Source organism: Budorcas taxicolor, chromosome 10 (assembly GCF_023091745.1).
Source record: "Budorcas taxicolor isolate Tak-1 chromosome 10, Takin1.1, whole genome shotgun sequence".
Lineage (NCBI taxonomy): Eukaryota > Metazoa > Chordata > Mammalia > Artiodactyla > Bovidae > Budorcas > Budorcas taxicolor.
In genome coordinates, this window is record NC_068919.1 from 20,280,457 (window position 1) to 20,297,378 (window position 16,922).

General features: G+C 39.0%; 1 protein-coding gene across 1 annotated transcript in view; it reads left to right on the plus strand.

Annotated features, from left to right (window-relative positions):
• REC114 (REC114 meiotic recombination protein) overlaps nt 1–16,922 on the plus strand; it is a 110,767-nt gene that overhangs the window by 20,475 nt on the left and 73,370 nt on the right. Inside the window, exon 2 of the mRNA XM_052646877.1 lies at nt 10,869–10,958. Coding sequence (XP_052502837.1) covers nt 10,869–10,958 — 90 coding nt within the window. The remainder of the gene's footprint in view (nt 1–10,868; nt 10,959–16,922) is intronic.

Genomic DNA, 16,922 nt, shown 5'->3' on the forward strand with positions numbered 1-16,922 from the left:
TTATTTACCCATGGGTTATTTAGAAGTTCAGTTCAGTCACTCAGCCGTGTCCCACTCTTTGCGACCCCATGGACGGCAGCATACCAGGCTTCCGTGTCCATCACCAACTCCCGGAGCTTACTCAGACTCATGTCCATCGAGTCAGTGATGCCATCCAACCATCTCATCCTCTGTTGTCCCCTTCTCCTTCTGCCTTCAATCTTTTCCAGTATCAGGGTCTTTTCCAATGAGTCAGTTCTTCACATCAGGTGGCCAAAGTATTGGAGTTTCCGCTTTAGCATCAGTGCTTCCAGTGAATATCCAGGACTGATTTCCTTTAGGATGGACTGGTTAGATCTCCTTGCAGTCCAAGAGATTCTCAAGAGTCTTCACCAACACCACAGTTCAAAAGCATAATTGTTCGGCGCTCGGCTTTCTTTATAGTCCAACTTTATAGTATTTAGAAGTACATTGCCTAGGTCCAAAATATTTGGGAACCTTTTCAGAGATCTTTCTGTTTCTGATTTCTAACTTAATTTGTGCTCGGAGAACATGCTTTAAAATTTACTAAGACTTGTTTTATGGCCCAGAGTTTGGTCTATGTTGTAAATGCTCTGTGTACACTTGAGAAGAAGATATATTTTGCTGATATTGAGTGGTGCCCTGCTGTGCTTAGTTACTGTCATGCCTGACTCTTTGTAACCCCATGGACTGTAGCCCGGCAGGCTCCTCTGTCCATGGAGATTCTCCAGGTAAGAATATTAGAGTGGGTTGCCATGCCCTCTTCCAGGGGATCTTCCCAATCCAGGAATCAAACCCAGGTCTCCCACATTGCAGGTGGATTCTTTACCATTTGAGCCACCAAAGAAGTACAAGAATACTGGAGTGGGTAGCCTATCCCTTCTCCGTGGGATCTTCCCGACCCAGGAGCTGAACCAGGTCTCCTGCATTGCAGGCGGATTCTTTACCAGCCGAGCTACCAGGGAAGCCCACTGCTATTGAGTGGAGTGTTGTGTAAATGTCAGGTCATGTTGGTTGGTAGTGTTGTTTAAGTCTGCTATATGCTTGCTAATTTTCTGTGTACTTGTCAGTTATTGAGAGTGGGTGTTGAAATCTGACTATAATTGTGGATTTGTTTACTTTTCCTTACAGTTCTATCAATTATTGCTTCATGTATTTTTATGTTTTTTTTTTTTTTACAAATATTTTGTTTATTTTAATGAAGCTGGTACAGATGATGTCCATTTAAAACCTATGTATCCCAGGCCAAAAAGTATAAATAAAGTGTTCTGTTATATATACTTCTGCATGAATAACTTTAACTGCTAATGAAAATTAGAACTTTTCTGAGATCTTTTGACAAGATTTTTCTTTCATCTTAAAATGCTTTCTTTCAGTGAAGCCATCTTTGGAGTTAGTCATTATTCTCACCACCTCTGTCGTCTTGATGCCAACCTGGTATTCTGCTTCTTTTGGTCCAGACCCTCAGATGTGACCCTGGAGAAGGAAATGGCAACCCACATTCTTGCCTGGAAAATTCCATGGACGGAGGAGCCTGGTAGGCTATAGTCCATGGGGTCACAAAGAGTCGGACACGACTGAGCAACTTCACTTTCTTTCTTTCTCAGATGTTAAAAGTAGGTTCAAGTTAAAGAAAGGTCATTTTTCCGCAGTTCAGTTCTCTGAAAGACTTCCGTCTCCCACTGAAAGTCATAGATCGGGAGTGAAGCAGTCACATGCCACAGGACTGATTGGAAAGTCATTATATAACACTTGAAATAGTTGATCTTATGTATCACAAGCCTGCAAATCCACAGTTCTGGGAAAGGTGGCCTCTCTGTGCACACATATAGTTTTTAAAAAGGAGAGTGCAGTATGAAGGGGGGCTGAGATTTGATCGGGCTTCCCAGGTGGTGCAGTGGTAAAGAATCTGCCTGCCAGTGCAGGAGATGCTGGTTCTATCCTTGGGTCGGGAATATGCCCTGAAGTAGGAAATGGCAAGCCATTCCAGTATTCTTGCCTGGAATGCTCCACGGACAGGGGAGCCTGGGGGGCCACAGTCCATGGAGTTGCAAAGAGTAGTTAGACATGACTGAGCATGCATGCATGAGGTTTGATCACCAAATCAGCACAATGAAGACAAGCAATAACAAATAATAGACACTAGAATTCAAATCACTAGATATCTTACAGAGAGGGGGTGCCAGTTTTCAATTCTGGTTTAAACACAGCATTATAGAAGCACTATTTTAAAAAATAAAAAAGGATTAAGGGAAAAGAAAAAAATAAAAAGAATATCTAAACCATTGAATGACCCCTTGTTTGTTCCTGATAAACTTCAATCACATCTTCTCCTTTCAATCCCAGGTCTTTTGGAGTATGACTATCACCAGTGCTCTGGCCTTCAAACAAAACCCAGTTGAATTCATGTGAATTCCCTGTCTTTGACAGTTGCTTCTTTGAGTTTCTTGAGATATGTCATCATTTTTCACTTGGAAGTGAATCTCAGTGCTATCCTATCCAGTAACTTTGAGTTTAATATGTTCTCCTCTCTTCTTATCCCCCAAGTCCTCAATTGAAGATTTTGCCTTCTGGTCAGACATGATGATGGTGGCGTCCCTTGCTGTCTCTGCACAGCAGTGGCCTGGGTAGGCAGAACCTTGCCTGCTTCATGTATTTTTAAGTTCTTACTGATGATGTAAATGTTTAGGGCAATTATGTCTCTTGATTAATTGACTCCTTAATCATTATAAGATGATCTGTTTTATACCTTTTGATGGTCTTGCCTGAAATTAATATAGCTATTCCAGCTTTCTTTTGACTAGTATTCAGTTCAGTTCAGTTCAGTCACTCAGTCGTGTCCGACTCTTTTGACCCCATGAATGGCAGCACGCCAGGCCTCCCTGTCCAACTCTCAGAGCCTACCCAAACTCATGTCCATTGAGTTGGTGATGCCATCCAACCATCTCATCCTCTGTCGTCCCTTTCTCCTCCTGCCCTCAGTCTTTCCCAGCATCAGGGTGTTTTCAAATGAGTTAGCTCTTTGCATCAGGTGGCCAAAGTATTAGAGTTTCAGCTTCAACATCAGTCCTTCCAATGAACACCCAGAACTGATCTCCTTTAGGATGGACTGGTTGGAGCTCCTTGCAGTCCAAGGGACTCTCAAGAGCCTTCCCCAACACCACAGTGTTAGCAGTGTGTATTTTTCTCACCCTTTTGTTTTTTATATGTTTATATTCATATATAGTTGTGCCTTGTCTTCTCATCTTGTTTTCAGATTGTCTTTTATTGACATGTCTAAACCATTTACATTTAATGTGGTCATTGAGAGGGTTAGGTGTAAGTAGTCTTGGTATTTTCTTTGTCTTTGTCCCACTTGTTCTTCCTTTTATATTCCTTTTATTTTGGATTCATTAAATATTGTTTTTAACCCCTTATATCCATCTACTTTTAAAGAAGATATGTAGACAGATAAATAAGTAAATACAAAAAAAAAAAAAAACAGAATTGGTAAGAATTGGTGTGATTGAGCATAGTCGTGGAGAAGAATCGGACCCATTCTGTTGACCAGTGCCAGCTGCAGGCACTGCAGTTTTCGGTGTATCTCATCAATTTGCTGAGCATACCTCTCAGATATTATGGTTTCGCCAGGATTCAGAATTCAGTCTGTAGTAGATCAGACTGGCAGCAGACCACCAAACAGTGACCCCAGTCTTTTTTGGTTCAAGTTTGGCTTTGGGAAATACTTTGGAACTTCTTAGTCCAGCCATTGAGCTGGTCATCGCCAGTTGTCATATAAAATCTACTTTTCATCGCACATTACAATCCAATTGAGAAATGGTTTGTTGTTATTGTGTAGAATAAGAGAAGATGACACTTCAAAACAATGATTATTTTGATTTTCAGTGAGCTCACGCGGCACCCACTTACCAAGCATTTTCACCTTTCCAATTTGCTTCAAATGTCTAATGACTGGAGAATGGTTGACGTTGAGTTCTTCAGCAACTTCTTTTGTAGTTGTAAGAGGATCAGCTTCTGTGATTCTCTCAATTGGTCACTGTCAACTTCTGATGGCCGGCCACTGCCCTCCTGATCTTCAAGGCTCTCATCTTTGCAAAACTTCTTGAACCACCACTGCACTGTACATTCTGTAGCAGTTCCTGGGCCAAATGCTTTGTTGATGTTTTAAGTTGTCCCTACTGCTTTATGACCAATTTTGAGCACAAATAACAAAATTGCTTGAATTTACTTTCTGTCTAACATCATTTCCTTAGTTTTAAAATAAAAAATGAACAGTAAGTAATAAGTCTTTAGCAAAAAACAGTGATAAATGTGCATTAAAATGATGTATAATATAATCATATTTAAGAATTATTGCAGTATCAAATGGTAAAGTTCAACTGTGCAAAACTGCAATTACTTTTGCACCAATCTAATACCTGATTTGGATAATGGGGCAGGGAGTTGTTGGCAGTTTTCGGTAGGATGGTCAGGAAAGGTGTTACTTGAAAATATGATGTTTAAGCAAAGGCCTGAAAAAGATCAAAGAATAAGTCACGTGGATCTAGGAGGAAACAATTTCAGATAGAACAGCAATTATAAAACCCCTGAGCTTTATAATCATGAATGTGCCTAGCAGGTTCAAGGAGCAGCAAAGAGGCCAGTGCAGCCAGAGCAGCATGGCCAAAGGGACAGTGAGAGCAGAGAGGTATTGGAGGGCTAGATTGAGGAGCATCCTGCGTGAGTCTCTGAAAGAGGTGGAAAGCTGCTGTTGGGTTTTGAGCTAGAAATGACATGACCTGACTTAGGTTTTAAAAGGATCACTCTGGAAGATGGTACTTTAGGACATTAGTCCACCATCTTCTTGGATCCCTGGCTTGCTGAATAAAGTCTCTATTCCTTGCCAAAAAAAGGACCACTCTGGCTACTGTAATGAGAATAAAATGTGTTGGAAAGGGAGAGCAAGAATAGAAACTGGAAAGCCAGTTAGGAGGTTATTATAATAATCCAGCTAGAGATGATGCTCACTCAGACCAGACTTGTGAGAAGTGGTTAGATTCTGCATATTTTGAAGGACTTGTTCTTGGATGTGGGTATGCAAAAAGTACAGGATTCAAGAATGACTCCACAGTTTGACCTAACAAAATGGAAGTATAGAATTATATTCTGAGGTAGGAGGTGGGAAAACTGTGGGAGTCAGAAACCTACAGCAGTCTGGTCCATGGTAGATGTCTTGTGCGTGCAGCCTTGCAACCTCCCCTTTTGGCTATAAAGAGTGGGCCTTGGACCTGGAACACTTACTTAGCAAGAGAGAGAGTCCTCACAGCCTGTGCTTCTAGGTTCTGCTTAAGCATCATATGGCACCTGGCCAGCTGCACTGCTGTATCTGTCCCCTGGGGAGAGGAGGAGGAGTCATTTTGCTACAGCCATGAGGGGTGAGTACTGGCCAGCTGCCCTCCACGGCCACCTAGAGGGATTTGCTGGCCATGGGGAAACCAGCCTCCAGGACTGAGCTTGATCAGGTGCTGTTTCCTCCAGTGCTTGACTGTTGTTTTCCGTGGTGACTCCAGTACCACAATACAGTGAGCAGAAGTGTTTGGCCTTCTACTTCTGGTGACAGGCAACAGATGCCACTTGCTTGACAGTTTGTGATTATTGAATGAATGGGAAGATTTGGATGTCAAATTAAGGGCTGTTAATTTTGAGATGATGGACTGTTAAGTAGAGATGTTAAGTGGCCAAATTAGGTGTAAAAGTTTGGAAACATTCCTGGTGATCCAATGGTTAAGACTGTGATTCCTACTGCTTGAGGAGCTAAGATCCTACACGCCGCATGGCACAGCCAAATAAAAAAAGATGTAAAAGTTAGAAGGTCAGGGGAGAAAAAAAAAATGTTAAAATTATTTGGAAAGAATTGTCATCTGCATAAACGAACATTTCTGTCCAACAAGAAACATATATAAAAATGTTCTAAACAGCATTATTTGCAGTAGATTTACACTGGAAAACAATATTGATCAACAGAATAATGAAAAAATAAATTGTGGTATAGTCATAGAATGGTATTTTACAGTAATGACAATGAACTCAGGTACATGCAACATGGATGAAGCTAGACATTAAAAGAATTCTCTATGATTCCATTCGTATAAATAAAACTAAACCATGGTGTTAGAAGTCAGGATAAATATTATCTTAGGGGGAGGAGGGAGCAGGTAGTGATTGGGAGACAGCCCTAGAGTAATTTCTGGACGTATGTATGTGTTCGTTGCTCAGTCATGTCCGACTCTTTGTGACCCCGTGGAGTGTAGCCTGCAAGGCTCCTCCTTCCGTGGGATTTTCCAGGCAAAAATATTGGAGTGAGTGGCCATTTCCTGCTCCAGGGGATCTTCCCCACCCAGGGATCAAACCCACATCTCCTGCATTACAGGCAGACTTTACCGTCTGAGCCACCATCTCAATAGTGATTGTGTGTGTGTTTTATCATCCATCATTGAACTGTTCACTTAAGTGCTGAGCACTTTTGGGGACGTATGTTATAGTTCTTTAAAAAAAATGTTTAACTGTCGTGTTAGAATATGGCCTCCCAAAGAATTTGTTTCAGGCTCCAGTTTCAATAGCTATGCTTGATTGCTAGCTACCCTTGCCGTTTTAAGTGTTCATGAAAATTACAAGGTAGTCTGTTTAAACTATGATGGAAGAGCATTATATAAATAACTGAATTCCTGATATTGGGAAAGAGGCTGAATAACAACCACTGAGGGAAATAGTGCAGGGCTTAGCATACCTTCTTTGACATCCAGAATGTTACTTGATTTTTAAATTTGGATTTAAAGTGAATTAGAAAAAAGTCTAATTTTCCCCGTCAGTCTCTCCATCAGGAAGTTTCCATAAGCCTCTTATCCTTATCCATCAGAGGGCAGATGGGATGAAAATCACAATCATAGAAAACTAACCAAACTGATCACATGGATCACGGCCTTGTCTAATTCAGTGAAAGTATGAGCCATACTGGGTAGAGCCACCCAAGATGGACGGGTCATGGTAGAGTGTCCTGACAAAACATGGTCCCCTGGGAATGGCAAACCACTTCAGTATTCTTGCCTTGAGAACCCCATGAACAGCATGAAAAGGCAAAAATATAGGACACTGAAAGATGAACTCCCCAGGTTGGTAGGTGCCCAATATACTACTGGAGATCGGTGGAGAAATAACTCCAGAAAGAATGAAGAGATGGAGCCAAAGCAAAAACAACACCCAGTTGTGGGTGTGAATAAAGTCCGATGCTGTAAAGAGCAGTATTGCATAGGAACCTGGAATGTTAGGTCCATGAGTCAAGGCAAAATGGAAGTGGTTCAACAGGAGATGGCAAGAGTGAACGTCGACATTCTAGGAATCAGCGAACTAAAATGGACTGGAATGGATGAATTTAACTCAGATGACTATTATATCTACTACTGTGGGCAAGAATCCTTTAGAAGAAATGGAGTAGCCATCATAGTGAACAAAAGAGCCCGAAATGCAGTACTTGGATGCAATCTCAAAAACGACAGAATGATCGCTGATCGTCTCCAAGGCAAACCATTCAGTATCACAATAATCCAAGTCTATGCCCCAAACAGTAATGCTGAAGAAGCTGAAGTTGAATGGTTCTATGAAGACCTACAAGACCTTCTAGAACTAACACCCAAAACGATGTCCTTTTCATTATAGGGGACTGGAATGCAAAAGTAGGAAGTCAAGAGATACCTGAAGTAACAGGCAGATTTGCCCCTGGAATATAAAACGAAACAGGGCAACGGCTAACAGAGTTTTGCCAAGATAATGCACTGGTCAAACACCCTCTTCCAGCAATATAAGAGAAGACTCTATACATGGACACCACCAGATGATCGATACAGAAATCAGATTGATTATATTCTTTGCAGCCAAAGATGGAGAAGCTCTATACAATCAGCAAAAACAAGACCAGGATCTGACTGTGGCTCAGATCATGAACTCCTTATTGCACAATTCAGACTTAAATTGAAGAAAGTAGGGAAAACCACCAGACCATTCAGGCATGACATAAATCAAATCCCTTACGATTATACAGTGGAAGTGACAAATAGATTCAAGGGATTAGATCTGATAGAGTGCCTGAAGAACTGTGGACAGAGGTTCGTGACATTGTACACGAGGCAGTGATGAAGACCATCCCCAAGAAAAAGAAATGCAAAAAGGCAAAATGGTTGTCTGAGGAGGCCTTGCAAATAGCTATGAAAAGAAGCAAAAGGCAAAGGAGAAAAGGAAAGATATACCCATTTGAGTGCAGAGTTGCAAGGAATAGCAAGGAGAGATAAGAAAGCCTTCCTCAGTGATCAAAAAAATAGAGGAAAAAATAGAATGGAAAAGATTAGAGAGCTCTTCATGAAAATTCGAGATACCAAGGGAACATTTCATGCAAAGATGGGCACAATAAAGGACAGAAATCGTATGGACCTAACAGAAGCAGAAGATATTAAGAAGAGGTGGCAAGAATACACAGAAGAATTACACAAAAAAGATCTTCATGACCCAGATAACCACAATGGTGTGGTCACTCACCTAGAGCCAGACATCCTGGAATACAAAGTCAAGTGGGCCTTAGGAAACATCACTATGAACAAAGCTGGTGGAGGTGATGGAATTCCAGTTGAGCTATTTCAAATCCTAGAAGATGATACTGTGAAAATGCTACACTCAGCATGCAAGCAAATTTGGAAAACTCAGCAATGGCCACAGGACTGGGAAAGGTCAGTTTTCATTCTAATTCCAGAGAAAGGCAATGCCAAAGAATGTTCAAACTACTGCACAATTGCCCTCATCTCACACACTAGCAAGTAATGCTCAAAATTCTCCAAGCTAGGCTTCAATAGTACATGAACTGTGAACTTCCAGATGTTCAAGCTGGATTTAGAAAAGGTAAAGGAACCAGAGATTAAATTGCCAACATCCACTGGGTCATCAAGAAAGCAAGAGAGTTCCAGAAAAACATCTACTTCTGCTTTCTTGACTATGCCAAAGCCTTTGACAGTGTGGATCACAACAAACTGTGGAAAATTCTTAAAGAGATGGGGATACCAGACCACCTGACCTGCCTCCTGAGAAATCTGTATACAGGTTAAGAAGCAACAGTTAGAAGTGGATGTGGAGTGACAGAGTGGTTCCAAATCGGGAAAGGAGTACATCAAGGCTGTATGTATATTGTCACCCTGCTTATTTAACTGATATGCAGAGTACATCATGCAAAATGCCAGGCTGGATGAAGTACAGCTAGAATCAAGATTGCCGGGAGAAATAGCAATAACCTCAGATATGCAGATGACACCACCTTTATGGCAGAAAGAGAAGAACTAAAGAGCCTCTTGATGAAAGTGAAAGAAGAGAGTGAAAAAGTTGGCTTAAAACTCAACATACAGAAAGTGAAGATCATGGATCCAGTCCCATCAGTTCATGGCAAATGATGGGAAAACAGTGGAAACAGTGACAGACTCTATTTTCAGGGGCCTCCAAAATCACTGCAGATGGTGACTGCAGCCATGAAATTAAAAGACGCTTGCTCCTTGGAAGGAAAGCTATGACCAACCTAGACAGCATATTAAAAAGCAGAGATATTACTTTGCCAACAAAGGTCTGTCTAATCAAAGCTATGGTTTTTCCAGTAGTCATGTATGGATGTGAGAGCTGGACTGTAAAGAAAGCTGATGGTGAAGAATTGATGCTTTTGAACTGTGGTGTTGGAGAAGACTCTTAAGAGTCCCTTGGACTGCAAGGAGATCCAACCAGCCTATCCTAAAGGAAATCAGTCCTGAATATTCATTGGAAGGACTGATGCTGAAGCTGAAACTCCAACACTGTGGTCAACACTGATGCGAAGAACTGACTCACTAGAAAAGACCCTGATGCTGGGAAAGATTGAAGGCGGGAGGAGAAGGAAACAACAGAGGTGAAATGGTTGGATGGCATCACCGACTCAGTGGACATGAGTTTGAGTAAGCTCCAGGAGTTGGTGATGGACAGGGAAGCCTGGCATGCTGCAGTCCATGGGGTCGCAAAGAATCAGACATGACTGAGCAACTGAACTGAACTGAGAGAAAAGTCAGTAGGAAATCTCGAGTATCTATGAGTTATTTTGCTTTAATTGTCTCAACTCTCTACCACAACTGTTGAATATATCCAGCAATATAAAATATAATGGGAGTAAATGCACGGTCTTATGTTTAGGTTCAGATGAAGAAAGTAAAAGTGTGATTTACCAACATAGATGATGAAGTTTCAGGAGGTTTTGTTGATGTGATCACTCTTCAGTGGGATTACCCCCACACAAGATTAATGTGAAATAGTAGGTTTCATTATGCAAGTAATGGGAGAAAATGAAATCACACCAAGAGTATTATGGTCAGTTTGGGGTACCCTGTTTTTAAGAGTGACATTACAAATTAAATCCCATCTCAAGAAAAACACCAGATTTTGAGAGGTTATGAAAATGGAGTACATGGCTGAAGAAACAGACTCTGTAGTCTGACAACAACTTGTAAGGTATTAGTCCCATGTTACAGAAAGGAAATTCAGCCTCAAAGATAATGATTTATTAAAATGTAATTCGAAAGTGGTTGACTCAGGCTCCATATCTCTCAATTCCTGATTTAGTAGTGTTGTTTTAAAATATTGGTTTTAGTTATATTTTTTTAAAAGCTTGGTTTTTAACCCCTGTATGAGGAGAAACTTGAAACTTTAGGGGAATGATTACAGATAAATGAGGGGAAGGGAACATTTAGATCGGAAGATCAATGTGAGAAGATAGTTTGGTTTTAACTATCGAAACTAACAGAAACGTCTTACATACATTTTTCTCTTTCTTTTTCAAGGTTTTTGACTCCAGTGAAGAATCTGGGCGTCTTGTTCTCACCATAGTTATATCGGGGCATTTCTTCATTTCCCAAGGACAGACACTGTTGGTAGGTTTTATGCATATAATATGCATATATGGATATATTTCTTTGTAAGCTTTACATTAATTTTGTATCCTTAAGGTTCTTCAGTCTCATTGAAATTTATCAGGTTCAACAAATTAAGCATTATTGAATGTTCTATAACAGAAATAAAAAGACAGTATTTCCTGCCATTAAAGGGATTTTAGGGTTTTCTTGGGAGTCAAAGTGGATCAAAGGGTTAAGATTAATCAGTATTATAAAGGATTCTTCATTGGAGAGATTGGGTTGAAGACAGGTTAGATTTATAGAGAAATGGATGGAGAGTTTTCCGGATAAAGAACATGTGCAGAGGAATTGTTGTTTAGTAACTGACTTGCTCTCAGTTGGTTGGTGTCGGCTTCCGATGGCCTGCTGCTATGCTTCTCATCTTCAAGGCTCTTATCTCCTTTGCAAAACTTCTTGAACCACCAGTGCATCAGGCTAAGTGTGTTGTTGATGTTTCACGTTGTCTCTATTGCTTTACAACCCATTTTGAACGCAAATGAAAACTTTGCTCAAATTTGCTTTTTGTCTTACATCATTTCTATAGTCTAAAATAAATAGAAAAAAAAACACAATAAGTCACTGAAAAGTGAAAGTTGCTCAGTCGTGTCCGACTCTGCGACACCGTGGACTGTAGCCCGCTGGACTCCTCTGTCCAGGGAATTCTCCAGGCAAGAATACTTCCTGGTAGCTCAGACAGTAAGGAATCTGCCTACAATGCAGGAGACCCAGGTTCAATCCCTGGATCAGGAAGATCCCCTGAAGAAGGGAAAGGCCACCCACTCCAGCATTCTTGGCTGGAAAACTCCCTGGACAGAGGAGCCTGGCAGGCCACAGTCTGTGGAGTTGCAAAGAGTCAGACATGACCAAGTGACTAACACTTTCACTTCCACTTCAGTAAGTTATTAGCAAAAAACTTAAAGCAAGAAATGCACATTAAAATGATGTATAACATAACCACATTTACTTAAGAATGTATTCCAATATCAAACGGCAAAGTTCAGCAGTGCAAAACTGCAGTTACTTTTGTACCAACCTAATAATTCCCTGTGCTATACAATAAATCTTTCTTCTTTATCTGTTTTATATATTGTAGTTTTATCTGCTAATCCCAAACTCCTAATTTATCCTCTCGTCTTTCCCATTTGGTAACCATGATTTGTTTTCTATGTCTGTGAGTCTGTTTGTAAGTAAGTTCATTTATATCGTATTTTAGATTCAACATGTAAGTGATTTATGATATTTGATTTGCTTCACTTAGTATAATAATCTCTAGATTCATCCATGTTGCTGCAGATGGCACAATTTCACTCTTCTTATGGCTGAGTAATATTCTGTTATGTCTTGGCTGCTGTGAACATAGGGGTGCAAGTACTCATTAGTAGAATTGCTAGATCATATGGTTCTATATTTTAGTTTTCTGAGGAAACTCCATACTGTTTTCCATAGCAGTTGCACCAACTTACATTCCCACCAACAGTGCAGGAAGATTCCCTTTACTCCACAGTCTCTCTGGCATTTGTTATTTGTTGACTTTTTTAATGATGGCCATTCTGAGCAGTGTGAAGTGATACTTCATTGTAGTTTGGCTTTGGCATTTCTCTCATAAGTAGTGATGCTGAGCATCTTTTTCACATGTCTGGCTATCTGTTTGTCTTCTTTGGAGAAATGTTTGTTTCTAAATTGGGTCGTTTGGTTTTTTGTTGTTGTTGAGTTATATTATCTGTTGGTATATTTTGGAAATTAAACTCTTGTTGGTCTCATCATTTGAAAATGTTTTCTCCCATTCCATAGGTTGTATTTTCATTTTTTAATGCATTGATTCAGTCCCATTTGTTTGTTTTTGTTTTTATTGCCTTAGGAGACTGACCTAAGAAAACATTGCCACGATTTATGTCAGAGAATATTTTGCCTGTGCTCTCTTCTAGGAGTTTTATGGTGTCATATCTGATATTTAAGTCTTTTAATGGCCTTTGTTTTAAAGTCTGTTTTGTCTGATATGAATATCGCTACCCCTGCTTTCCTGTCACTTCTGTTTGCATGAAATATATCTTTTTCTATTTCCTCAATTTCAATCTATGGGTTTCCTTCATCCTAAAATGGGTCTCTGGTAGGCAACATATTGTAGGTGCTTATTTTATATCCAGCCTGCCATTCTGTATCTTTTATTGGAGCACTTAGTTCATTGAAATTTAAAGTAATTATTGATGGATATGTATTTATTAACATTTTAAATCTTGTTTTCCAAAAGCTCTAATTTTATAAAAATCCCTAACATTTAAAATGTTTTTTATTCTGAATACACATAAACACAGACATATCATAGAAAACTTATGGAATAAAATATATAAAGGAAAAATAAAAATCTCCTTGTTTGAAGGTTCATTTTTTTTTAATTGAAGTACAGTTGATTTACAGTATCATGTTAGTCTCAGGTATATGACAGAGTGACTCAGTTACATATATATTTTTCAGATTATCTTCCCATTATAGGTTATTACAAGATATTGAATGAAGTTCCCTGTGCTGTACAGTAAATCCTTGTTGCTTTTCTGTTTTAAATATGGTGGTGTGTATATGTTAATCTCGTGCTCCTAATTTATCCTTCTCTCCCCCTTCACCTTCGGTGACCAAAAGTTTGTTTTCTGTGTCTGTTAGTCTGTGTCTGTTCTGTGAATAAATTCATTTAATTGTCTTTCTCTATCTGACTTCCTTCACTTGGTATGAGAACTTCTACGTCTATTCATGTTGCTACAAATGGCAAAAATTCTTTCTTTTTATGGGCCAAGTAATACCCATTGGGTGTACCGGAGCTTTATCCATTCATGTGTTGACGGACGTTTAGGTTGCTTCCACGTCTTGGCTGTTGTAAATAGTGTTGCTATGACCATTGATGTACATACATCTTTTCAAATTAAAGTTTTCATTTTCTCTGGATATATGCCCAGGAGTGTGATTGCTGGATCATATGGTAACTATTTTTAGTTTTTTAAGGAATCTCTATCCTGTTTTCCGTAGTGGCTGCCCCACTTTACATTCTCACCAGCAGTGCAGGAGTGTTCCCTTTTTTCTACATCCTCTACAGGTTTATTATTTGTAGATTGAAAGTTTATGTTTGAATTGGTATTTAGAAACAAAATGAGTAGAGAAACAAGATAGTTATTAATTTCCAGTCAAAGAAATTGTACAAGAAAAGAAATGTAAGAGGCTATTACATCATTTAGCTGTGATTGATATCTATATTGACATAATAAATTTGTATAGATATTTATTGACTATGTAGACATAATATATTCATTTAACAAATGTTTATTGAGCAATTATTGTATGCTTGGCATTGTTCTAGGTGCTAGGGATACAGCAGTGAACAACAAAAACAAAAATCCCTGTCATGATGGAGTGTCATCGTTCTAGTGGGGACAAGCAGTAATAAATAGGTCAAATATATTTAAAAGATATGAATTTTTAGTGAATCCCTTACACGTTCTGTTATAATATGGCAGCATCCCACAGTTGTATACTGTGACAATTCATCTCGTCGCTCTAGTGGAAGATAGCTTTATCTTTGAATGTGAGGTGACCTGCAAAGGCATCTTTGTATTCCTTGTTATTTTTAAAATTCTAGCACTACTTGGACAGTTGTGCTTTATAAGCCGCTATTAGGGCTTATATCAGTTGCCAGGAGACAAGATTTCTTGTTTAACTTCGAAAGTAGGATATTCCAGATGGTGAACTGATGGACGTCTAGCACAAACTAATTCTCCTTGTCAGTATCATGGAATGGTGACATTAATGCACTTTGACTTGCTCAAACATAGGGTCCCATCCTACTCTTGTCTCTGCTCCATTCTTTTGCACCAATAGTCGTAGTTGTTACAAACTTTATATCATACTTGGAATGATTTTTGCACAGCAGTAACAAGACCAAGTTTATAAAATTCTAAGACATCACTGTTGAGATGTCTACCGTTTGGTACATGTTGCACATACGTGTATAACTTAATATTTTAAAAAGTCTTCTTTAAACACTTTCAAAAGATACCTTTATTAAGTTATAATTTACATAAAGTAAAATTCACTAATTTTAAGTGTTCAGTTTGATGTGTTTTGATGAACTTATGTATTTGTATAACCACCACACAGTCATGATATAGCACATTTCAATTAATACAGAAAGTTTCCTTGTGCTTCTTGGTAGTTCGTTCTCTCCGCCCACCATTGGCATCTAGCAAAACCACTGATCTGCTTTCTGTCACCATAGATTTGCCTTTTCTAGAATTTCAGATAAATAAAATCATACAATATGTAGTCCTTTTGTGTCCAGTTTCTTCCACTTAGTGTAATACTTTTGAGAGTCATCCATATCGTTCATTCTTTTCATTACTGAATAGTATTCTGTTATGTGGATAAGCCTAATTTGTTTATCCATTCAATTTTTGATAGACATTGGGTTGTTTCCATTTTTTAACTATTATGAATGATGCTGGTATAAACATTTGCGTACTGCCTTTTGTTTCATTTTTCTTTAGTAAATTCCCAAGAGAGGAACTGTTGCTGGATCTTATGGTACATCTGTGTTTATAAGAAACTGCAAAGCTGTTTTTCAGGGTTGCATTCCTACAAGCAGTGTATGAGGGTTCTGGTTGTTCCATGTCCTCACTGACACTTGGTATTGTCAAGTTTAACCATTAAACTGTTCTTGTACATATGTAGTAGTATCTCATGATGCTTTTAATTTTAATTTCCTTAAAGGCTAATGATATTGACCATCTTTTTGTGTGTATTTACCATTTGTGTATTTTATTAAAGTGTCTTGTTTCTTACTCCCATGTTTAATTGAATTGTCTTTTCATATTTGAATTATAAGTTCTTATTTTTTCCTTTTTTCACATTTCTTTTTAAACATTTTTATATTGGAGATAGGTGATTAACAATGTTGTGTTAGTTTCAAGTGTACAGCAAAGTTACTCAGTTATACATATATGTTATCTATTCTTTTTTCAGATTCTTTTCCCAGTTTAGGTTGTTATACAATATTGAGCAGCGTCCCCTGTGCTGTGCAGTAGGTCCTTGTTGGTTATCTGTTCTAAGTGCAGTAGTGAGGACAGGCCAATCCCAGACTCCCAATCTGTCTGTCCCTGCCAGAGTTGCCCCTGGCAACAGTAAGTTTGTTCCTAAGTCTGTGAGTATGTTCATGTTTTGTAAACAGCTTCACATGTATCATTCATTTCTTCTACATTCTGCATGTAAGTGATATCATGTGGTGTTTGTCTTTGTCTGACTTCGCTTAGCACGATTATCTCCAGGTCCACCATCCATGTTGCTGCAGATAGTGTGGTTTCTTCTTTTAGTGGCTGATTTTCATTCTTTTATTCCATTGTGTGATATGTTCCACATCCTCTTTATCTGTCAGGGACGCAGGGGTTGCTTTCTGGTCTTGGCCATTGTAATCAGTGCTGCAGTGAACGTTATGCTGCGTGTGATCCTTTCAAACCATGTTCTCTGGATATATGTTCAGGAGTGGGATTGCTAGATCGTTCGGTAGCTCAATTTTTAGTTTCCCAAGGAACCTCCATACTGCTCTCCATAGTGGATATACCAATTTATGTTCTCACCAACAGTGTCAGAGGGTCCCCTTTTCTCCCCACCCTCTCCAGCATTCATTGTTTGTAGATTTTTTGACAGTGGCCATTCTGACTGGTGTGAGGTGATATCTCATGGTAGTTTTGATTTGCATTTCTCAGTTCTTATTCTGATTATAGCTGTTTTATCAGAAATGTGTTCTGCAAATATTTCATCCAGTCTGTGGCTTACCTTTTCATTTCTTAACAGTGTCTTTTGATGAGCCAAAGCCTAAAATTTTAATGAAGTCCTGTTTTATTCTCTTTGTATGCTATGTAAGAAATTTCCATCTACTCTGAAATTGTAATGATATTTTTCTATGTT